The 26,160-nt window shown below is 40.3% G+C and overlaps 1 protein-coding gene and 1 pseudogene across 2 annotated transcripts in view; both read right to left on the bottom strand.

Annotated features, from left to right (window-relative positions):
- Positions 1–2,125: 2,125 nt before the first annotated feature.
- On the bottom strand, positions 2,126–8,490 carry LOC131225953 (pentatricopeptide repeat-containing protein CRR2, chloroplastic-like; annotated as a pseudogene).
- Positions 8,491–8,720: 230 nt separating this feature from the next.
- Positions 8,721–26,160, bottom strand: part of LOC131237204 (uncharacterized) — a 44,227-nt gene continuing 26,787 nt past the window's right edge. The window contains exons 2-5 of one of the 2 annotated variants that reach the window (XM_058234880.1): positions 11,439–11,690; positions 10,942–11,085; positions 9,878–10,630; positions 8,721–9,144 (exon numbers count right to left, since the gene is read on the bottom strand). In XM_058234880.1, the coding sequence (XP_058090863.1) occupies positions 8,950–9,144; positions 9,878–10,630; positions 10,942–11,085; positions 11,439–11,690 (1,344 nt within the window). In that variant the 3' untranslated portion in view covers positions 8,721–8,949. Of the gene's footprint in view, positions 9,375–9,877; positions 10,631–10,941; positions 11,086–11,438; positions 11,691–26,160 lie in introns of both variants that reach the window. The other variant, XM_058234879.1, reaches the window with a different exon arrangement.

Here is a 26,160-nt window from a genome sequence, read left to right as displayed (position 1 = left end):
CCCACGGCCCTACTGGTAAGATGGATGGGCACTTCATATACAACACATACATCATGGTGGTCCCCCGTCCCAAATAGTGGACGGTGTGGATGAATCACATGCATCATGGTGGTCCCACGTGACACACTAATGATGATCAGTACCACCCAAACATTGACCATGTAAATCAACGCTGTCCAAATATTGTCCATGTAAATCAGCGCTGTCCCAACATTGTCCAGCACCCTCCAGCACAATCTGGACGATGTGGATGAAATAAATACATCATGGTGGTGTCCACACTGGCAAAACAGGTGGATAGCTCGGGTAAAACACATATAAGGTGGGTTCGCAATGGACGGTCGGTTTTGATACAACACATACATCGTGGTGGGGCCACATAACATGCTGACATCGAACAACAGCGGGCCCCACCATCTCCAAACAGACAGACGGTTTGGATATAACAAATACATCTAGGTGGGTCCCACATGGGGCCAACCACTCACGTGTATATACATATATGTATACCACATATATATATAATACAATATTATTTATATTTTATTTTGTTTTATTTTATTTTATTGTTTTGAAAACGTCCAGCCCCTATCCTTGGACAGTGTATACACACATACAAGGTGGGTTGCCACTGTCCAGATCCACCATCTAGAAGATCTGGATGGTGCAGATTTAATAAAGGCATCAATGTGGGTCCCACCCACACATGTGGGGTGGGCCACGGATGGACGATACAATGAAACACATATATCATGGTGGCACAACACCGTCCAAATGTCTGGACGGTGCAGCCACAATACAAACAAGGTGGGCCCCACTCATCCGATATATGGACAGCGTGGATAACACACACAGAGATATATATATATATATATATATATATATTAAAGGTGGGTCCACATGTGTGGGACCCACCAGCTCTTGGAAGGAGCAGCCTTCTCTCATCACTTCAAACAGTCCAGCAGCAACTGCTGCTGGATGCTCAATGCCTAGACGGTCGAGCTTACGGCCATCAAGGTGGGACCGCGATCTGGCCAAAATGGACGGACGGTGGTGGATTTAACACATACATCGGCGGGACCCACAGAACTTGTTGTCGTTATGCAGCGTGGGACCCGCTGTCCACATGGACGGTGTGGATGCAAAATACATGCATCACAGTGCACCCCACATAGCTATCAGATGGACGGCATGGAACGACACATCCATCATCAGGGTGGCCCACTACAGCACCGTTCAACAGTCCAGCACCATCCAGACAGTCTGGACGGCTAGATGAACCACAAAAAAAATCAGGTGGGCCACACGGTCATCACAAAAGAGAGAGAGAAAGAGAGAAAGAGAAATCGGAGTAGCGGAGGGGACCCGCCACTATGGACCCTTCTCTATCCAATACATACATCAAGATGGGTCCCACTATAAGTGGGCCCTCAAATCACAAAATAAAATCACCTACCATTAGATCTCCTCTTCCTTCTTCCGCCAATGCATGCTAGAGCTTCAATGGATGGACTTTAATGGTTAAGATCGATCATGGAGGGTGGGCCACACCTAGCTCTTTCTCAGGGAGAGCTTGGATGTCCACCTCCCATGGTTGCTTGAGAGAATGAGTTTGAAATGAGAGAGTGAGAAAGGATGGGATGTAAGAGAGAGAAGGATGGGTGGGTGAGTGATGGGTGATGGGGAGAGTTGACTTTTGGGGATGGTTATGGTACTTGGGGAAGGGTGTGAGTGATGGGAGTGATGGGGTATGTACTTGACATTTGATGGGACATATTCTCTTGGGATTTGCAATGTGAGCATTTTCCTCGAACTGAACGCGGGCCCACATCTTCTAGCCAGGGTATCGCTTCAGCGCGTAAGATGCGGCGTCGAAACCGCGGCGACGACGCGGTCGCAAGGATACAAGTTTCGAGTTAAGCCAACTCTGATATATGGGACACGACTCAAGATAGCGCACAAATGCCAATAACAGATCACGGGTTACTGGAATTCGACCGGGAGAACCGCGAAAGCCTATGGAACAATAAGGGCTAGGATACGGGTCTCATAAATAGGGCCATCAAAGCTAACGGCCACTATAATTTTTCCAATCTTCCCATTGATAGAAACAATGCCTCATTCATCACTCGACTCCCATTACCCTTTCCAACATCTCCAAGGTATCATATATGGACTAAGACATTTGATGTGACTCATCCTCCACCCCAAATGTGTGGACCGCATGATCCACCTCTATTGCATTGCATCCATGCAGCTTCCTAATTCTCCTCTCTTTCATCATCTTCTTCACCCTAGTGGCATCCCCCAACTGCTCGGCTTCCTCATACATGTTAGCCAAGAGCACATACTGCCCCACATTCTCAGGATCAAGAACAAATAGCTTCTCGGCAGCCTCCTCTGCAAGATCTATATTGTTATGTATTCGACAAGCACCAAGCAATGCTCCCCACACTTCCTTTCCTGCCTTCATGGGCATTCTTTTAATGAGTCTGGCCACCTCATCGAGCTACCCAGCTCGGCCCAAGATCTCCACCACACAAGCGTAATGGCCATCACTCCTCTCCACGCCATGTTCTCCCATCTTTTCAGAGATTTCCAAGCCCTTTTCGACCAACCCCGCATGGCTACAAGCAAACAGCACACAGATGAAGCTGATATCATCTGGCTGCACACCCGCTTCCACCATCCGTGTGAACATCTCTAGAGCTGATTCCACGTTGCCATGCATCCCATAACCCCATATCATTGCATTCCATACTACTACATTTCTTTCATGCATTCTATCGAAAATGACCCGGGCAGTTTCCAACCAGCCACACCTTGCATACATTCCGACTAGACCGCTGCCCAAGACAATATCTATTCCGATCTCGGACTTTATGAAGTGAGAATGAATCCACATACCCTCATGGATCGCCACCAATTGTGCACAAATGGGCAAAACGGTAACCAAGGTAACACGATCAGGCCTTTTTGTAATGCCACCCACACCACCATCTATTTGAAAAGCAATAGTACTTGCTTAAGCATTCATTCTGGCTGTATCCTGCTATCATGGAATTCCAACTAACCAGATCCTTCTCAAGATTTCCATCAAACAGCTTCCTAGCCATTCCGATCTCACTGCACTTTGCATAGAACGCAGCGAGAGCATTGCTCATGAACAAATCAGACTCCAGCCCAGCTGTCAAAACATGGTCATGGATCTCCCTCCCCATCCTCCCATCTTCCATTGCACCGCATATCTTCAATAAGAAAGGAAACGTGTACCAGGTCGGACAAACCCCACTCCGTAGCATGCACCAGTAAACCTCAACAGCTTCCACAAAAGGACCCAAATTCGCATAACCGCGGATGACAACATTCCACAGAAGAACATCTATTTCACGCACTCCCTCCAAAACCTGGCATGCACCGTCCATGCCCGAGCTCCCGTACTCAGCATACTGGCTAACAAGCTTCGCAGCGAGAAACGGGTTTTGCAGGAAACCACTAGAGATAATCTGGGCATGAATTATGAAAAGGCCGAGCTTTAAGTCCTAGAGGGGGGGGGGGGGTTGCATAGGACTATGTCAAATAAAAAATAAATGTGGAATACAAAGATAGATAGCAAAATTAAATAGCAACCTCAAATGCACTAGCCTTAAGAGGTTGATACAAACTAAGTTCTAAGGACAACCTAACACCAAAAACTAAAGGCTTATGGCAGGACAACCTTACTTGAACGTTGGTAAGTATCAAAAATTCAAATCAATAAAGAGGCAAAGGAAATAAACTAAGTTATTACAACATTCACCACAAGTGCATAAAGAAAATTACAACATTCATCACCACACATACATCACAATCATCATCCAAACTCCGAGAATTATAGTGGTTCGTGTGTGTACACCAACTGTTCGCAAACAGCCACACAACTACTCCACTCCCAATATCCACACCCACGAGATATTGGCTTTCACTAAGAAATAAGGTTTTCCAAGGTTCACCTTAAAACCTTCACAATTGTGTTTTTCAAATGGGCTTACACAACCATAAAAACCCCACAATGAGTTTTTCCTAGCTGAATCTCACAAACCAAAATTGCAGAAAATGAAATTGTACTTATCTGAAGATTCTTCTTCCGATGTAGCCCAGTAGAACTAATTTGATGTAGACGTAGATGTTCAATGTCTAATCTCACAAGTGAAAGGGTTCTAGATCTAAATGATTTTTAAATTAAATTACCTTGGGCTAGCTTGATTTGATTTTGATCTCAAAAAGGTAAATCACAATTCCCCTTTTTAATACAATAGAGTTGAATAAAGAGATCACAAAATCAAATACAAAAAGCTATAAAAAGAATATAAAATGAATAAGTAATAACTTCACAATTACAGGGACTTATCTCTCAGAGTGATGGCTGGATTAGGCTTGGAATGAATGAAAAACTCTGAGATTCGTCCTCTATTTATAGGTAAAAGATATGTTCCTTCGACTGGTCTAAGGGTTGATTCGACTAGTCGAAGTACCAACCAATTTTTAAAATTTCTGACGCGATAAGATAAACTCGTTACTCGACTGGTCTAGTGGCTAGCTCAACTAGTCGAGTGGCCTGCTCGACTGGTCGAGCAATGCACTCAACTGGTCGAGTGGGACCAGAAAAGCTTACTAGACTTTGACTCGAGCATTGTTCAACTGGTCGAGACTGTTCACTCTACTGGTCAAGCACTGTGCATGACTGGTCCAGTCACAACAAAAAATACCTGAAAATTCTCAACAAATCTTGGACTAGTCGAGCCAATGCCTGGATGTTGAGGGTCAAATATTGCATATCAGACCCAGTTATTGCCTGGATTTATGAACATGGTACCGTTGAATAGCCCATTTTAATCATGTTTGTGTTGCAAGGTGGAATTGCGAGCTGAGACTGGATCGGGATGCTAAAAGTACGGATTTAACGTTCAGAATGCACCAAGGCAAGGGACGGACTCCAGGGGACCAAGATCGATGGAATTACACGCCAGGGATCCGCGAAAATTGAGAAACTGAAGCTCAAGCGGCCTGAAAGTCAGCCAGAATGCAAGATCACTGGGTTTCCATCATTTGTTTGGCTCGAAACTTTATACATGGCTCGAGGACCAAAAACTAACTGTACACGTCAAATTTCAGCCATTAGATCCTCGTGAAAGTGGCTGAACTAACAGATCAGTCCATAAAATCCTGATTTGGGGCCCACCCGCTGTCCAGATACGCTTTAACTTCGGCCCCCACGGCTCAAATGAAATGGGGAACAAGATGGATGGTGTGGATTTCTCATAATCATCATACAGTGTACATAGTACACTTTTTGCACTAAGAGTGCATGGCAACACAGGGACGTCTCTCTTCAAAAACAGAACTCTGTTTCTGTCATGAAACAGAGACTGCGAATGATCTCAGTGGGCCATCATCATGGTCCAAATGCTCAATCCGAGCCGTCCATCATGCAAAGGGGCTCGATTTAGCCAAACCCATGTTGACTTTATGCACTCATGCACGCACACGTGTTGGTTTCAATAGTCACAAATGGACTGCCCTGCAACTGTTGCAGCTGATTTCTTCCGTGGGTTACGCTGAATCTGATCCAAAATCCATCCCTCTTACCAAAATTTTGTCCCGAATCTTATGGACGGTGTGGATTCATCAAACGACAGGGGATTTGGGCCCCACCAGTTACGCAGAGAAGGCCTTACGCATGTATTACGCACGGACGTGCGTCCGGACGTCGTGGGGCGTTGTACGGCCCATATGGCGATCGAATTTCTGATCCGAACCGTCTGAATGCTAACTCAGGAGGTCTTGATCCTAGACATGTAGCCAGATGCAGGGTTAAATCAGCAACGGGACCGACTTTTGGGCGGGAGCAAGTTTTTGCAAAACGCTTCGCAGGTGGTTCTCAAACGTGATACGCACACTGTTGTGCGTATTATCCACCGCCGTTACACGCAGGTTGGCCCTGTCTATAAAAGCAAAAGAAAACGGAAGCAAAAGAGGGAGCGCTGGAGCAGGGCTGCTGAGCCGTGGGGAGAGTGCAGCAAGACAGTGGGTATGCTCGGTTTTGGAGAGAGAGCAGCAAGACAGTGGGCAGAGGCAGCCGTGGGAAGAAAAGGGAACGGAGAGAGAAAGGGAAAAAGAGAAGTTGGGACGTGAGCAGCATCGCTTGGGCTGGACCTGGACCTGGTTTTTCTTGTCTTTTTCTTTTCTCCTTCTTTTATTTTTGATATTTGAATTTAGCCCATTCATGTGTGGCTAAACCTCTTAGCTAGGGCTAAGAGGTGAAGCCTGTAGCGAGATGGGAGATTTTACTGTGTGCCTTTAATTCATAAACTGAATTTGATATAGTTGATTATTAAAGGAATATTTTTCTTAGTCTTTTATGGTCTGTTGTGACTGAAATTACAATGGGTTTGCAATGGCTTTGAGTATTTCTTTTCCCTTTTTATGTTTATGAAGTCAGGAACCCCTGTTGTTCATCATTGTCCCATGGGCATGGTAGGATGACAGTACCCTTCCTGATCCTCATACATTGTTGGTTGGTTGGTAATTAGTTTAATTCTGTTGTTTACTTTGTCTCCTGGGCATGGCTTGGTGATGGAATCCATTCTAATTCATATACCTTTCATCTCTTGAAAACTATATTAAAGGAAGTCTAGTTAAATTCCATGATTTCTAAAGCAGGCATAATTTCTCCCTGATCTCTGCAAGTGGATCCTTTGAATCCCTAGTTTCTTCCTCTGAATTCCTTAAAGTTTTAGATAATTATTCCACAATTATTCCTCAAACTCTATTTGGTTTAGATCACATCTTAGTCTAGTTCTAGTTCTACTTGGTTTCAGATAACGTACAGGTATCAGTCCCTGTGGATTCGACCTCGGTCTTATCGAGTTTATTACTACATCACAACCCTATACTTGGGGAGTGAACACTAGACTAGTCGAACAATGACTAGAACTAATCGAAGAAAAACATATAAACTTATACATTAACCCAAATTCAATATGCAATTAATATGACCTAACCTATGGTCAATCTAGGGCCATCCATACCTTAAATGTGAGTTTGAAACATCGAAACATCGATCGCTTCGGTAACTCGATTACCTTGAAGTACGTGAAGTTTGACCTTGTAATCTTGAACTTGAGCATGAGCTTGTGTTCGTGAGACTTTAAGCTTGAGGTAGTGATCTTATAATATGAGCTTGAGTACTTAAAACTTGAGCTAGAGGTAAAGAACTTGAACTTGAGCTTTGAGTTTTTGTTCTTATACTTGAGCTTGTATTCGACCTTTGGCAATGTTCTTCAACTTGGAAATGTTAAATAGTTGATGATGACTTGAAGGTGAACTTTTCATCTTATCATAACATGATACTAACTCCAAGTGATTTGGCACAACAAAATTTTGATAATACTGGGTGCTTGAATTACAATATAGCACTTACAAATTATCGTGAGGCTTTTCTCACCGCTGCAATCTTTCAGGAGCTAAGTGTAGGCATAAGAGTCCTGTAATACTTTCCTCTCCAACTTCCATAGAAAAGCCTGACAGAAGCAGATCTGAGTGTTAGGACTATAATTCCGATATGGGGACCTAAGATTTGTGCATTTGGGCTTTCAATAGAATCTCTATTCAATGCTTCAAAGGCTCTCTATAATGCTCTTATGTTGGGTTACAAACCCAAATCAATCGAAATAGCATATGGTTGAATTGCAATAATTAGTCCTTGGAAATTGGAAATGGAAACGGATTTTTGAATTTTTAAGCGGAAATGAATCAGACAGTTACACGACCGATCATAGGGTGTCTACGACTGGTCGTATGACCTCTACGATTGATCGTAAAATACCCACGACTGGTTGTAGGACTCAAAGATTGGTTGCTGTAATTTGAGTCAAAGAACTAGAACTGGTCGAATGACTAGTCGACACTGTTCACACGACCGGTCGAAAAAAGTCCAGGACTAGTAGCAGATGAACAGAAAATTCTGAACAAGTGCAACAAACTTAAGACTGGTCCTGAATTTTCTAAGACTGGTCGAGCCAGTGCTAGGACTAGTCGAACAAGGTCCAGGACTAGTCTTAGAACAGACCAAATACTTATAAAGTGATTCAATTTGAATTATATTGAAAAAAAACACAACTCTAATGAGGGATACTTCCTCGTAATGAATACTAGGAATCCTCCTGATTTCTGTCAATTGCCCTTCGACCACACTGAAATTTCATAATTGAATTCATTTGTGCATCCAAACATCACACAACATGCACACAACATGCACCAAAATGCCAATTACTCTTCAACTACACTAAAATTTCATAATTGAATTGCTCTTGGACTACACTAAAATATCGTAATGGAATTGCTTTTCGACTACATTAAAATTTCATACTTGAATTCATTCATATATCCAAATGCCACACAACACGACCATACGTGCACCAAAATGCCCTCTTGGGAAACAGTTCTCATGGGAACTTCATGAGAACTTTCTACATGTGATGTGGGCACAAAATCATGAGAACTTTTGACATGTCACGGTTCAGTAGATGAGTCACCACGCGAAACCCCCTGGGCTAACTTTTAGCCCGATCCAAAAATCTGGCGTGTGTTTGTGTCTGTGTGTGTAACAATGACAAAGCACGGTCTATATATGTATGTATGTGTGTAAAAATGACAGAGCACGGTCTGAATGAATTGAATTAGCAATTAACAAAATGAGGAGGCACGGTTAGAAAACCAGTTGCAGGATGCCGACTTTAGAAATGAAAGAACCAGTGCAGAAAAGAAGCCAGTATGACAGGCCTAGGCTCGAGTTCAATAAAGAGAATGAAAACTGTTTGATGGTATATTTACAAATCTCATGAGTTTGGTGACTGATGGATTCGTAAAATCAGCTAAAAGGGATCTGCATTGTCATCCCAGGTATCGTCACCATCGGTAAAACTCATTAAATACTCCATTAATGCTGCATTCTGCAACCAGTCTCTGCTGCCACCATCGGCCAAATGTTGCCTGAGCAATGGGAGGATGTGCATCACCACGTCTTGGAGAGACAAAAAGTGGCACAATAATTTTCTTCTCTTGTATTTCATCTGGAAACAGACCACAAGCATTTTCCATCACCTTCCACACCATCATCGATGTACTTCAGCATCATCAAATTCATTGTCACCGACATTATCGAAGCCGCAGCCATCAACATCATCAGAGCCATCATCATCATCAACATCATCATTGCAGTTGTCGTCGTCGTCGTCATCATCAATATAATCATCGTCATCGTCATCGTCGTCATAGTTGGAAGAATCATCGTCAAAAACGGCAAAGCAAGCAATTCGACCGGCTATCAGAACCTTCATAACAAGGACCAGCAAAGAAATTAGAACTTCCTCTGCTGTCCAGATAAAATTATACTGATATGCAGCTAGATGAGTTAATTGATGCCCCAGCATTGGGTACGAAGATCCATATGCATGAGAAATGCCATGTGGCGCAAACGTACCTAAATCCAAAATATTTGAATTGTGGGCCCCACTGCATATGGGGCATAGCCCCAAAATGAGATTGGAGATGATCCCCAACTCTGGTTAACGGACATTTGTCTGTTGAATTTCGGCTGTTGATGATTTTTCATGTTAACCGTCCTTTCTATCTATAAAATGCAATTTGGGATTTGAACCATCTACAGTGGGGGCCATGATTCAGACGGTCTGGATTGAGGCGCATCTGTACCACTGAGGCTGTGCAGATATGAATCATCATGCTCAGACAGAGGTATCAAGTAATTCCTTGTGTACATCTGATAGTGTGAAGCGTGAGATCAGAATGATGAAGAGATCACTGTGTAAGTTCATACCTCTTCCAGGTTTACAGGCAGTGAGGCCCGCTCTGTTGCTTTCGGGGTCCATATCTTGATGTCATTCTCAATGCCGCTGCTCGCTAGCATGGGGACATGTGGGTGAGGTTCAATACAGTTCACCACATGCTTGTCGGCTTCCATAACGCGCAAGAGGTCCCCACCTCTCTTTCTCCAAATGAAGATCCGACCACAATCTGATCCACTGACCACATACTCACAATTCGGACCAAAGAAGCTCACACCCTTCACAGTCTCCAAGTTCAGATGCCCCTTGTAAACTTGGGGTCCTTGTCTAGCATCAGCATCCATATTGGATGGAGATGATGAAACTGGATCAGGTCCTGTTCCAGCATCGGATCCCTTGGATGACCAAGATGCCAAAACCGGATCAGGTCCTATTCCTAAGTCCTTTGAGAAAAGATAAATTTGCTCATTGTTATAGGAAACTAGCAGCTCGCTCTGATCTGAAAAGGCCAGTCCTGTGATTCCGGCTCGTTCATAGGCATAGCCAATCAGATGTGAGGGACAGAAGCAGTCTGTAGGATGACCGTAATCGGTCGATCCATCCCGCTTATACTTGCGGATATCGTAAACACGAGCGTATTCATCTGATCCAGCAATTGCAAAGAGATTTGGGTTCCTCGGGTCTATTGCTATTGCATTTAGAAGGATGATTGGCATGAGACGTGATTTATCGACAAAAGAACGGCAAGTGAAGAGCCCTGTAGCTGTTTGTGTTCGCAGATCAAACTGCCAAAAGAACTTCATTAGAATAGCACTTTAGTAGCAAATGAAGTATGGAAAACGCCGGAAGATAAGGCCTCTTTGGAATGTCCATGAAATGCAGACAGGAGCATTTCTCCACTGTCTCGAATGAGAATGAGGTGCTAAATGATTACATGGATGGGAGCATTCAGCACAAACCGCCATCCACATTTTGCGGAATGCATCAAAAAGATCTGATAGTGCATAAATGGGAATGGTACAAGCTGCATTCCTCTCATTCTCATTCTGGGATACATCCAAACAGGCCCAAAGACTTAGAGATGTTCACAACTCACATGCTGTACCAGCCCATCTTCACCACAGCTATAAAATGTGTAAGGACTTCCAGGCTCAATAGCCAACTTATGAACACGACCTTCATGCTTGCCCAGATTTACCGTGTCAACAGATCCGCCTTCTAGTAGCTGAGCAAGTCTCACCTGATGGAAAATCATAATATAGAGGTTTGTTATCCATTCATATACTCCATAGCATCGAATAAGGAAGATAATAGTGTGATGGAGGTTCCTGGATCCCAACAATGACATCAACACAATCCACTAGCATCGAAACACAAGTGAGATGTTCTTGGGAACTAGTGTAGGGCAGAAAAGCTGGGGAAAATGGAATCCCATTTAACGCAGGTTTCATTTTCCGCTTGGCCAAACACTATTCACCTTTTTGGCTTGGTAGTCCTACCAACTGGTATTGGGCACTGCATCAAAAAACTACCTAAAAGAAGGTTGCCGAAGAACAATGAGTAAGATTATCTGTATCAAACATAGGAGAATACCTGGCCATCTGCAGCACAGGTGACGATCCTCTGATCATCTGTGAAAGGCATCATCTTTGCTTGAAGAACATTGTTCGTGTGCCCAGAGTAGAATGACAATTTAACAAGCCCTGCCTCCCAGTTCCATAGCATTATCATTCTATCGTCGGAGCCCGACGTGAGAATGTCACCGTCTGCATTGAAGCTCACTGTGTTCACACAGCCTCTATGTTTGTCCAGCTTCTTATGGATACCAAATCGCAGAACAAGATCCTGGGCCACGAAAACGATTATAAAAGCTGCAATTCAGAAACCTTGGGAATCACAGATGGGATTAGATGGCATGGCATTTCTATAATTTCTGGTGTAGAACAAAAACTAAGCGGAAATTTGACCTCAGTGACGACTACCAATTTCCTTATCTGATGGGTTGTACCCAAATTGGACAAAAATAGCATATGCGTCCATGGCCCAGACCATTCATCAAGACCTACTGTCAATTGTCCACGGTAGAAAAATCACCCTAATCAAATCATCTTAACCATCCAATCGATGACCTACAAAGATGGAAGTATAGCATACTGGCAATGGTCAACACAAAGTGAAAAGGTCCAACAATTGGGCAACTAGGATCTTCCAATTCATGCAATAATGAATGGTGATCCATCAATGGCAGGACCCACCTAATGAATGGACCACAAGGACTTTCTGTGCTATTTACACAATTAGAGTGTCGCACACCCAATAACAAAATTGGCGCACTGCATGCAAGATATATTAATTTCACCAGTTCATGCCCAAAGGTGGGCATACCCTTACTAGTTCAATTACTTTGGCAATTGTATTTCGTTGAATGACGCAAGGGGTACCATGGTGATTGTGTGGTTTAAAGGCAAGTTTCTTGCTGAACAGAACCTGGTACATTGCCAAGTGAAGTAATAAAATCCCAAACAGATGACCGATGCTTGAGCTGAAATTGTTAGAAAACAAATGCGAGATATTTATAATAATAATATTTTTTTAAAAAAAATGAAATGAAATTAATGCAGGGGCATTTTCACACCGAGCTCGAGTGGGATGCAGGGGCACACTCGGGGTGGGCGGCCCGTGTGAGGCAGGTGGCTCGTGAGAGGCGGCCCCCACCCATGTGAGGAGGGTGGCTCGCGTGAGGCAATACCCATGTGATTTGGAGCCTAGGAGGGGGGTTCGGTCGAGGTCCTAACCCATGAGATGTGGGGCTTGGGCTATGAGATAAAGGGATTGATTCGCCCTGCTCTAACAGTTCGAGCTTTTAGAGCAAGTGGTTAATTGTCTTGCGTCAAGTTGGTATCAGAGCGGGAGGTCTCGTGTTCGAGACTCCTCACTGAGGGTGATTAATGCAAGGGCATTTTCACACCGGGCTCGAGTGGGGTTGCCTGTGGGATGCAGGGGCACACTTGAGGCGGTACCCATGTGATTTGGGGCTCACGAGGGGGGTTCGGCCAAGGTCCTAACCCATGAGATGTGGCGCCTGGACTATAAGATAAAGGGATTGATTTGCCATGCTTTAACAGTTCAAGCTTTTAGAGCAAGTGGTTAATTATCCTGCATCAGAAATGAAAAGAAAATGATATATTGCACGATTGTTTTTTTTTTTTCCAAAGGTCTAGTTGAAATGTCATTAAAGACAACAGACTTGTTAGATTTGATTTGAGAGGCTGGTATAGTACAAGGCAAATAGCCCATAGTCCATGCATGAAGTTGGACACTTGTTGTTTAGACCAATGCCTATTCCGACTGCTAATGTTGGTTGGACTCACCTGCAACCAATTGGAACATAATGCAGCACATCAAATAGGGATATAAATGGGCCGGCCGGCCTATCAGGTTGTTGGGCTTGACTAATGCAAAGGGAATTTTCACACCAGGCTCGAGTGGGGTGGCCTGTGGGAAGCGGGGGCACACTCGGGGTGAGCGGCCCGTGTGAGGCGGAACCCATGTGATTTGGGGCCCACGAGGAGGATTCAGCCGAGGACCTAACCCATGGATGTGGGGCGTGGGCTATGAGATAAAGGGATTAATTCACCCTGCTCTATCAATTCAAGCTTTTAAAGCAAGTAGTTAATTGTCCTGCATCAAATTGGTATCAGAGCAGGAGGTCTCATGTTCGAGACTTTTCATCAAGGGTGATTAATGCAGGGGCATTTTCACATTGGGCTCGAGTGGGGTAGCATTTGTGTGAGGCGAAACCCATGTGATTTGAAAAATCTATTCATCCCTTTCTATTAATGTGAAACGGGCTCGAGTCTATGAGTTTTAATCCAGCTCCAGCATGGACTTGGCCTATTAGGTTCAGTTGGGCTCCAGCTCTAGCCACCTATTTAATTTTATCAGAGGTGATCAGGCTTACATATTTTGATATGAGAAATACACCCACATGACTTCAAACAAGCTATGGGACCTTTTTAGAGGCATGAAGCAATGAAAGAGAATTGGCAAGAGAAACGAATACACAGATAAGCAATCTTAAGCAACTGTGCTAAAAGAACTTCAAACTGATACTAGAACGAAACCATGAAATTGTTGAGGAAGCTGAAAGTTGAACTTAACGCAATTTCAACTCCCATACGTGGAATTTTTATTTTATTTTATTTAGATATAGCATGTGTGAATATGAAATGAAAATCTTTGAAAGGTCATAAATGTTCACATAAAAGAACTTTGTGATGCAATGCTTTGCAGAGACATGAAGAATGACACATGACCAATCTCCATTACAGCAACTAAATAATTCAAGATTGGGGCTGAGAATTAGGAAGGAAATCATTTAACGATTCAAAAGAAAACGATTAGCTGATAGGAACCAGCGGCTGCACCTCTCAGAACAGCAAATAATAATAATAATAATAATAATAATAATAATAATAATAATAATAATAAAATAATAAGAAATAAAAAATTTGATGAATTGAATATTTAGGGCTGAAGTCGCATAAGTTGCAGTTCTTCTAGTGGAGTCGCACCACTAGTGGAGCATCGCCTCAAGATGAAACCTATCACAAGATCTATCAAAGGGGAAATAACGAGCATCATCTCGAGAAGAAAGCCCATCACAATATCTATTGAAGTGGAAATAAACTGATTTCATAGCATCCCCAGACATGGCTTTACATATTTTTATTGTGTTTGTCTTAAACTTTTCCTATTCTAACTCTAATTCTAACAATTAGAGAAACTAAACCAAAATTGGGAACTCACTGGACAAGAAACCGTCTTGAGAAGGTAATGTTTGTTTTTGTTGAATACAAAATATGGACATGGAAAGCGAACATTAGAGCCATAGGAAATGGTTTCCTAGTGAAAATTGTCATTTGGTTGGCAGTGCAGTTTTCTATGGATTCATGTGCAACTGAAAAAATGTCAACAATCAAACACTTGCCCCTCCTTTAGGTTGAAGTGAGGAAGAAATTCCCTGGGCCAAGCAGTGAAGAACATCAATAAGGTGGACCTCCCTAGAAAATAAGGGAAGATTTCGAGGTGATTAGATTAAATGCATGGAAAGCTCACTTATAACAGGGACCTCCACATCAAAGTGAGCAGTTTTGCATTTGGCTGCATCATTGTCCCTGGACAAGAACTTGCATTTGTGTGGGGATGTCCACAAGTTTGAATGTTTTTTCAAGGGAGAAGCTGCAATGCAGCTGTCCATCGGCAAAGGCTTCCATGAAAATTATCTGCTCCACATCCCTACTGCGATTGTACTCTAGAAGATGCAACCCAACAATACATGGCCCAAATTTTAGGAGAGCATATTCGCATTTGAGGACCCACTCATTGCAGGGCCCGGATCTCTTGGTGTGTCCCATGTTTGTGCATGTGACATTGCTCAGCTCTGTAATATATGCTCATGTGGTACATTCTTCAAAAGAAAGGACTCTCAGGAGGTGTGATGCAAATGCAAAATCTCAGCATGAAAGGAGACACCTACCACACATCCAAACATGCAACTTGACATCCATATTCCAAACTTAAACCCTTGACATAGACACCTTTGTCTTAATGCATGCATCCAAACGATCCCAAGATTTGGGGTTTGGGAGGGAGAGGATGAGTATTTGGGAGAGTATTTGGGTCGGGCAAAGGGCATTGTGATGCAGGACACATGATTTAATGCTAGCAAGCAACGTGGAGATTATGAAAGAGTCTATAAAGTAATTCAATTAACAAAAAATGCTAACCTATCAAGTAATTAAGAGTAAATAATAGGAAATAAAATCTGATTTAACCTAAATCACATGTCCGTGTGCTAAGAAATCACATAAATCAATCAAAACTGGGACTGATAGAAGGATAGAACTTCCAATTTAACATAGGCACGTTCCACACTCAATGGACAGATTCGTATGTTTTATGATTATGGTTAGGAAGGGAAAAATCTGAAATTTGGAAAATTAGGGTTCATGGGAATCAGGGATTTTGGAATTAGGGTTTTTAGAAATTGGAGAAAATAAGAAATTGAAAATCTAGGGTTTAGAAGGTTGTAATGGAAGGGAAAAGAGGAAGACAAGAAAAGAAGAAAATACCTTTCAAAGATGAGAGAGAGGATGTAAGACGAAGAATACCTTTTGAAGAAGATGAAGAGGAAGGATGTACTTGGAATCAACCACCAAACAAGCTTCCACCCTTCCACAATTTAATTGGAAAGGAGAGTTTTTTTTAATAAAAAAACCCTAGAAAATACAGGAAAATTCCTTCACACAAGAGAAATCCACTCTTCTTTTTTTTCTTCTCAATAACACCACTACTAGGGTTGGAACTCCACCCCCTTTGTGCTTTTATAATTAAAAATTCAGAATTAAATCCAGCATAATTACAACTATGCCACTCACTTAAGTGAAGTGGCCCATCATCCAAAATAAGAAAACTAAAACATATATTATCAATCTTAACCATCAAATAACTCCTAAAAATAACAAAAATTATAAAGAAAGCAAGATCAGAGTCCAATGGGCCCAGAGCTAGAAGATCTGGTGGCCTGATGGCTTGATCGACAAGATCCAACAGTCGAATCAACACGAAATGGAAATCTTATGATTAAAATGATCTCCTAAGCAGCCCACATGCATCATCCCAAGGTGGGGTCTTCCTGATGCACGTCCAATGCATGTGGGGTCTTCAAAATGGCCTGGTGGGCCCCATCTGGAACTCGTCTCCCATCCACAAAGAAAGTTGCACTGATGTGGGTGGTCGTCTCCGTATCTGGTACACTCGAGTAGGTCCTCTGATGTCCCCATTACATTGGCTATCCTTTCTTCTGTCTCTCTATGGTGCTAGGTGTAGAAGATGTGAATGTCAAGTGGAGCTATGAGTTACTAAGGGGAAGGCCTTAACGGAGCATTATCTTGCAGAGAAACCTTTTGAAATCACTAGGGGAGATGTTCATTGTTAGTTGGGTTGAAAGATAGGAAGGTTTGGAAATTGTCCTTTGATGGCATCTTTAGCTCAAAATCCTTTTGGCTTTGGCTTTGGGTGAGGCAGTCCTTAATCTAACATTTGGACCGGTAGGTCTACTAGGTCCCACCAGAAGTTTAAGCCTTTTGTTGAAGGCTAATGGTTAATAAAATCCTTACGATTTACCAACTTCAACATCAAAAACATCGTCTTCCAAATGTTTTCTTCATGCATAAATCCTCTTAAGTTCAGCGAATCACCTCTGTCTGAACTGCATTGTGGCATGACTGCTTCGGTGCCTCTTTCACACTTTTTGGTATCCTTTTGATTCTCCAAGGTTCAATGAGTGATGTCTTTGAAAGGTGGGGTGGAGGACCGTCTAAATAGAGGGGAAACATTTTTTGGGTAAATGCTCTCCTTTTCCATTACGTGGAACATTTGAAAGAAAGAAAACAAAGAGAACAAAAATTTTGAAGATGTGGTGACTGCCTTAGAAAGGAATTTTGACCAAATTTGAGGATCATTATTATCTTGGGCTCTACCCTCAAAGGAATTCACTGTTATTCCGGTCGGGTCTATCAAAGCATCAAGAGGGGGTGGTGGATAAGTGGCAAATGTCATACAAGTGAAAACTACTTTTGGAGTCATCTAGCCAGTGTTTGGAAGCTCAACTTTGATGGTTCATCCTCCCAAAGCAGCAACCAAGGCATTTAAAGAAGTGACACACTTATCCTTGTTACTTTCTACATGTGCTTAGTGGTTGGAGGGAATTCCAAGAATATGATCTCTTTGGCCAAGATTACAAGGAACCTTGGAGACTTGCCTTTACTCTTGATGAGATATGGAAGCTAGCTTCAAGGTTAAACATTCAAGTTTATTTATATTGACGCAATTATTGTTGTTGACAATTTAGCCAAATAAAGTGTCTATTTCAAATTGCTTTGTGCTAGGAATTTGTACCCATCATTCTAATCATGGTTTGGTGGCTACTCTGACAGTTCTCTTCTACTAATGACTTGATGAGCCTCTAAGAGGGATGTAATCCCCTCATTGGTACAAATAACATCATTGAAGAAGTAACCATCAAACAGTCATCCACCAAGTTTACCATCTATGAGCTAGAAAATTGATGCATCTCGATCCCTTTAGTCTTAGCAACCATGGAGTCAACTTCTCCAAGTAGTGTAGCATGAGAGAGAGCGGCAAGAGAAAATGCATGATTTAGCTTAAGAATGTGAAGAAAGACAAATTCAAAGTGTAGGTAATCTCTTGCTTCCCTGTGGGAGTTTCTAATGGTTGCCACTTGCCACCATGGCAGAATCGTATCACCCAATACGCAGTATGGATCCGTATCAGACCATCTTTAAAAAATAAAATAAAATAAATTGTTGTATCAGCCCACATCAGCACCGATATTTACACATGATATCGGCTGCGACTGATGCATGTATATAGGTAAGTTGGGAAAGTTTGTTTTCACTTGTTTCCCCTCTTTTCCTTCTCCTTTACAATTTTCCATGGTTGGGGATTCTTCTAAACCAATTTCTGACCACATTTATGCCTTCTTCAAAGATCAAAACATGGGATTTGGGCTTGAATCAAAGAATCAAATGTCTAATGATAGATTTGGGGAAATCAAAAAAAAAAAAAAAAGGTATTTTTGTTGGTTTTCTTTCTTTTCTTTTTTCTTTTTAGAAAATTTCAACAACTTTATTACTTTTATTTTATTTCTTTTCAAACCATTTTTGCAATGATGCATGAGTGTTACTATTATAGGTCTATAGATGCGTTGTTTTAAATCAATTGTTTACAACAATTTTTGTGTGTGTTTGTTTGGGCCAATTTTGGGCATTTTCTGGAAAAAAAAAAAAAGAAATTGAATTAAGTATTGGGGAATAATAGACATGGGTAAATCTATATCTTTTGAGCACAAATATCATCCGTTGTTGGATTTTAATTATAAGTGTATTTTGGCCAATTTCAGCTATTTTTGGGACATGCTGAAAATTTTTAATTGTTTTTCCAAATTAGTTTAAGGGAATTATACATCTAGGTAGGTTTATGCTCTTTGAACACATATCTACCATCTATGTTCTAGATTTCAAATATGTGCCTATTTTTAGGCCACTTTTTGCGATTTTGGGCAATTTCATGAAATTTTTTTTTCCAAAATTAGTTTAGGAGTCTAGGCAGTGTTCGAAATATTGGTATCATGTTACATACCACATCATTGGGATACAAATATGAATCAGTTATCACACGGGATATATCGTTTGTATCAAGTAATTTATCGCACTTTTTGAGAAACATTCGGAAAATGGTTGAATTTTTTTAATGAAATTTCAGGGATTGTTAAAAAAGACCTTAATACACACTTTTAAATAATAACACTCAAAAAAGAAGTGAACATAATAGGTTTCCCTCATATAGGGTCCTAAGCTATGCATTGTCTAATTGAACTAATGCAACTATATTCAAATTGAATGCATAACATTTAGAGTGAACATGATGATCATTTCATCAAACACTCGTAAATACTTCAAAATTTGTCTCAATTGGCAACTGGTTGAAGGGAAATTTTTAATTTTTATTTAAAAATTATTTTTATTTTAAAAAAATTGACAAGGATTTAACAAATCAATAGATCAACCCTCATGCATGCTTTATCTTTCAAAAAAAAAAACCCCTCATGCATGCTTGATTTCATGTTTAGAGTGTAATATTGCGAGTAATTTGGGAGAAATTGGGAAAAATTTTGAATTTTTCCGAAATCGGACCACCTACACTCAAATTTCAAAATTATAGTGTTTGCGATGATTATTTCATCAAATATTCCTAAATACTTCAAAATTAGTCTCAATTGACAGCTGGTTGAAGGGAAATTTTGAAAGAAAAAATAAAATAAAATAAAAACATGGAGAAAATGAAGAACCAATGGATATCTAAATCAAAGCTCCAACTCCATGATTTTTCATGCAAAACATGAATAATCAATGGATTTATAACCATTTGGCACTAATTTAACATAATTTCAATAATATATATATATATATATATATATATATATATATATATATATTTCAACAATATATATATATATATTTATATATATATCAGAAATTGAAAATGCTCACCGGATCGAACATATGGGATATATTGGCACTACTTGTGCATTTCATATCACACAGGTGGATACAAGATATATCGTGGGTTATATCGGTCGATATTGTTGATATTTAAACCATTGGGTCTAGGTACATCTATGCTTTTTTAACATAGATATACCAAAAGAGAAGGATTTTAGTTGTGTATTTTTGGACCATTTTCTGTCAATTTTAAGCCATTTTTAAAAAAAGTTAATTTTTCCAAAATTAGTTTCGGGGAATGATAGATTAGGTACACAGATTTTTTCCTGAACATGGATCTACCATCTATTGTTGGATACTAATTGTGCATATTTTTTCCATTTTTAGCTATTTTTTAGAATTTTTTTAATGTTTGCATTGATTATGATTTTGATACTTTTGGGCTTTGTTAATTGTTGAATTGTGAATATTATTTAGTCTATATTTTATTTAATGCATCGTTAATTGATGAAGATGTTAGTTGAATAATTGATAAATAATTGCATAGTAATATATCATATCATAAAAAGTTTATGGCCAAAAGATTCAACATTGCGACTTACAACAAGTGAAGAAAGACGAATTCAAAGCATAGTTAATCTCTTGCTTCCCTCAAGGAGTTTCTAAGGGTTGCCACTTGCCACCATGGTTTGCAATATCAGTATCGTATCGCCCAATTCAGCTATATCATCCAATACGACATACAATACATGGTATGGATCCATATCAGGCAATCTTGAAAATTTTGTTGAATTAGCACCGATATTTACACACAGTATCGATTGCAACTGATGCATGTATAAAGTAAGTTGGGAAAGTTTGTTTTCACTTGTTTCCCCTCTTTTCCTTCTCCTATACATTTTTCCATGGTTGGGGTTTCTTTTAAACCAATTTCCGACCACATTATGCTTTCTTCAAAGATCAAAACATGGGATTTGGGCTTAAATCGAAGAATCAAATGTCTAATGATAGATTTGGGGAAATCGGAAAAAAAAAAAAAAAAATCTAGTTATTTTGTTTAATCTTGCCAGAATGGTGTTGAATCAACATGATAACTCCAGATCGACCAAGTCATGATTTATCATAGATTTGGGAATACATCAATTATTTTTTAATTCACTTTTATTTTCATTAGTTTTCTTTTCTTTCTTTCTTTTTTTTTTCTCTTTTTTGTTTATAAAAAATTTCAACAACTTTCTTACTTCTGTTTTATTTCTTTTCAAAACATTTTTGCAATGATGCATGAGTGCTACTATTGTAGATCCATAGATGCATTGTTTAAATCGACTGTTTACAACAAGTTTTTGTGTGTGTTTGTTTGGGCCATTTTTGGGCATTTTCTGCTTTTTTTTTTCTATTAAGTATTGGGGAATGATAGATATAGGAAAATCTATATCTTCGGAACACAAATATCATCTGTTGTTGGATTTTAATTACAAGTGTATTTGCGCCAGTTTCAGCTATTTTTGGGACATGCTGAAAATTTAAAAAAAAAAAATTCCAAATTAGTTTAAGGGAATGATACATCTAGGTAGGTTTATGTTCTCTAAACATATATCTACCATCTATGTTATAGATTTCAATTATGTGCCTATTTTCAGGTCATTTTCTGCAATTTTGGGAACTTTCCTGAATGTTTTTCTTCCAAAATTAGTTTAGGAAAATGACAGGTCTAGGTACATCTATGCTTTTCTAACATAGATATACCAGAAATGATGGATTTTAGTTGTGTATTTTTGGACCATTTTCTGTCAATTTTAAGCAATTTTCTAAAAATTTTAATTTTTCCAAAATTAGTTTCGGGGAATGATAGATTTGGTACACATTTTTTTTCTGAACATGGATCTACCATCTATTGTTGGATACTAATTGTGCATATTTTTCCATGTTTAGCTATTTTTAGAATTTTTTTTTATGTTTCCATTGATTAAGGTTTTGATACTTTTGTGCTTTTTTAATTGCTGAATTGTGAATATTATTTTGTCTATATTTTACTTTATACATCATTAATTGATGAAGATGATAGTTGAATAATTGACAAATAATCGCATGGTAATATATCATATCATAAAAAGTTTATGGCCAAAAGATTCAACATCACGACTTAAAACAAATCAACCCGATAGACAGCATTCATAACAAAGAATGGTCCCAATCCACCATTGAATACATGGTCAAGGATATACATACATACATACATACATACATACATACATATATATATATATATGTAAAGCTTATGGCCAAAAGATTCAACATTGCGACTTACAACAAATCAACCCAATAGACAGTATTCATAACAAAGAATGGTCCAATACACCATTGAATACATGGTCAAGGATATACGGGCGCGTGCGCGCACACACACACACACACACACACACACACCTTTTTCTAATATTTTCCATGAGTTTTTTACTCAAAAAAAAAAAATGTCCGATATGGGGAAGATACCGATATGCGATGCCCTATCATATAGGTTCCGGGTCAATATTGATATTCAGAACCATGATTGCTACTTGAGGCAAGCAAAAGGTCAAACAACATTTGTATGTGAGGAAAAGTTTAGTATTTCTTTTTTCTTTTTCTCCTTTCTACTAGAATTACCAATGATCAGAAAAAAGAGGCACTTCTTTGGAAGTCTTTAGGCCATTGGCAACAAACTCGATGATTGTCACTTAAAAATGCGAGTATTTGGAATGCACTTATGAATCCTCTCATGCATCAAACCATTTAAAAATGGAGCTAGTCCTCTTCAGAACCCACTTGAGTATGGCCATTCCACCCTATCATCAGCCTTTGTAAAGTCGAGCTAGTGAAAGTAGCTTCATACCTAACATAAAGTAAGACCAACTACCATATTTGAAGGAATTTTGGCAGCAAAAGCAATATTGTCAGGTATGTCTTTGGTCGAATTTGGGAAAACATCATACCTAGAGAGAATGTTGTCTGGCTTATAGTTGCAATAAGCATGAAGTGAAGCTGCAACAAATTCGGAGCAGGAGCAGGGATGCCTCTTAAACAAGTACAAATAGGTAGGAAGCGGAAGCGAGGGCAAGAGTCTGAAGTAGGAGCAAGGGCAAGAGTCCGAAGCGGGAGCATCACCTAGTTAGGAGGATCCTGCAATTAAGGTCCAGCTTCTGAAAAGAATGTTAGTAAATAATTGGGATGAAATGATCATGTAAGCTACAAGGATTCTCAGGTTTGTGGAAGGTGGAAGGCTCCACCGGTTGTGGGTTGAACTGAATTCTGATAGAGGTTCTATGGGAAACCATGGGGCCAATGTGGTAGGGACTAGGGAGCGTCTCCAAGCACCACTCACGGTGCACATCAAAGAGTATTCAAGGTTTCTTGATCAATCTGACTTTGGAGGCCCAGGCCTTTGCTGCATGGATCAACATCTAGCCACTTGTGATCATAGTTATAGATCTTGAAAACTCGACTTGACTTAAAAGTTTGTCAAGTCGAGCAACTCAGCCTATTCATTGATATTATCTTTATCTCCAGCTTGGAGATACCAATAATACTGGTAGTATCAGAAATTCCAGGTATCAGCAATGTATCGGTATCGCTAATGTATCGCCAGTATTTTCAACTATGTAAACTCCAAGTGTCACTTGTATTGCCAATGAATCACCAATATTGTTTTTTTTTTTTTTTTTTTTTTTTTTGAAAGATCACGAAGCTTGCATTAAAAATGAAAAGGGAGTACAGGAAAGGAATAACAGAAAAGAGGAAAAACAGAAAAAGGAGAAACAGAAAGAGGAGAGAGAGTCTGCTGAGGAAGCAGACTCAACTAAAATCCAAGAAACAGAACGTCATAGCTCTTCAGAGAATCAACTTGACCAGCCCATTCTAAGATTAGACGCTTAGCCTTAGAAGTAACAGCCTGAACAGATTTTGAAGTATCCCTGAAACATCTCCCGTTTCTTTCTTCCCAAACAAACCACCAAACAGCTAGGATAGCCATTCTCCATATCCGAGATCTATGCTTGCCTATATTGACCCTGTGCCAAGCCTTGAAATGTTGATCCGTCGATTGAGGAGTACATCGACAGATGCTGAAGCGCATACAGAATTCAGACCAGATTGAGGCTATGAAAGGACAATGAAGGAGCAGATGATCAACCGATTATTCGCTCTTCATGCACATTAAACAAATATTGAGAAGAGCCATCGCTCTTCATTGGAGATTATCACTGGTGAGAATTCTTTTCCGACCCATTAACCAGACAAAATCGGCGAATGAGGCAGAAGTTGAAGAGGAAATGAAGGAGCAAGCGATTTAACCGAAAACTTGCTGGATTTATCTAACAACCATATCAATCTGTCTTCGGATAATTGGTTTGGTGCAGATCTATAGATGCATTCTAGAATATCCGCATACTCCTTGATCTCCCAATCTTGGAGATTCCTTCTACATTCCAGATTCCAAACTGTTTTCCCTGTTGAAATAGAGTAGCAGTCGGCAACAGAAACAGCTTGCTTTGGGGCAAGAAGGAAAATGTTCGGAAACTCATTTTTCAAAAGAGAATCACCCACCCATTTATCTTCCCAAAAACGAATATCGTCACCCTTTCCTAACTCAAAAGCAATACCTTTAAGGACCTCCTTTTTCATTTGAAGGATACCCTTCCAAAGGGCCGAAGCCTTATAACGAGACGAATCTTTGGTCCACCAACCACCCACTGATCTGCCATATTTGCTTTTGATAATCTTGTTCCATAGGCTCCCGTCTTCTATGCCTAATCTCCAAATCCACTTACCTAGGAGCGCCTGATTCAGTCTTGAGATCTTTAACCCCTTCTCCGCCTTGTTGGAAATCTTTGCATACTACTTTCTAATCAACAAGGTGAAATTTCTTTTTCTCCACCTTACCATGCCATAGGAAATCACATCTCAATTTTTCTAGAGAAGACAAGAGTGAAGCTGGACATCTGTATAAAGACATGAAATTAACCGGTAAATTTGAGAGAACCGCCTTGAGGAGAGTGAGACGCCCTCCCAATGATAAGAACCGACACTTCCATTTAGCTAAATATTTCTCAAACCTGTTAATAACCTTATCCCAAGCGGCCCTAGGAGGCGATCCAATACACAAGGGGAGACCAACAAAGGAAGATAGAAGAGACACCGCTGAACATTCGAAGAAATCTACCCATTTATTAATTTCCTGTTCCTCCATATTCACCCCAAACATCTTAGACTTTGCCATATTCACTCCCGATCCCGAAACTGCCTCAAAACACCGCATCGTAACATGCAAATTATCCACCTTTTGTGGAGTCACATCACTAAAAATCAAAGTATCATCCGCAAACTGAATATGCGAGATTGGATTAGGCAAACCTTTGACTTTGATACCACATAAGATGCCAGCTTCTTGCCCTTTATGTAACATCCTAGATAAGGCCTCCCCAACAATGAGAAAGAGAAACGGGGATAATGGATCACTTTGACACAAACCTCGCGAACTTTTGAAGAAGCCTTTCGGGGATCCATTGAGAAGAATAAAAAAATAGGCCAATCTAATGCATTCACCTATCCACCCATGCCATTTATCACCAAAGCCCATCCACTTCAACATGTATTGCAGGAAGCCCCAATCAACATGATCATAGGCTTTTTCAATATCCAACTTACAAACGATATTCTTCAATCCGGATCTAAAACTGGAGTCCAAACATTTGTTAGCTACAAGAGCACAATCTATAATCTACCTGCCCAAGATAAACGCACATTGATTGCCTGAGATTATCTTCCCTATAACCTTTATCAATCGAGAGGCCAATACTTTAGCCAAGATTTTGTAGGGTCCCCCAAGTAAGCTAATCGGTCTAAAATCTTTGAAGGCCACCGCACCCAAACATTTAGGAATTAAGGCGATAAAAGAGGCCCCCAGCCCTTTAGATAGCCTACCTTTGTCATGAAATTCATCGAAGAAACTCGCCACATCATCTTGAATCACATCCCAAAGGGATTGAAAAAACAGAATGGGGAAACCATCCGGCCCTGGAGCTTTGTCTCCCCCTGAAGAAGTGAAGTTAAAGAATCGATCGCCATCTTCACTTCTTCCTTGCTAAATGGAGATTCAATGGCTGTGGCCTCATCTCCCGAAATTGAGTCTAGCTGAAGCTGGTCCAAACGAGGCATGTCCCAATCTTCTCCCTAGAGAAGGGTGCTGAAAT

Source organism: Magnolia sinica, chromosome 2 (genome assembly GCF_029962835.1).
Source record: "Magnolia sinica isolate HGM2019 chromosome 2, MsV1, whole genome shotgun sequence".
Lineage (NCBI taxonomy): Eukaryota > Viridiplantae > Streptophyta > Magnoliopsida > Magnoliales > Magnoliaceae > Magnolia > Magnolia sinica.
Note: the sequence above shows the minus strand (reverse complement) of the source record. Positions and strands in the feature narration are given on the sequence as shown.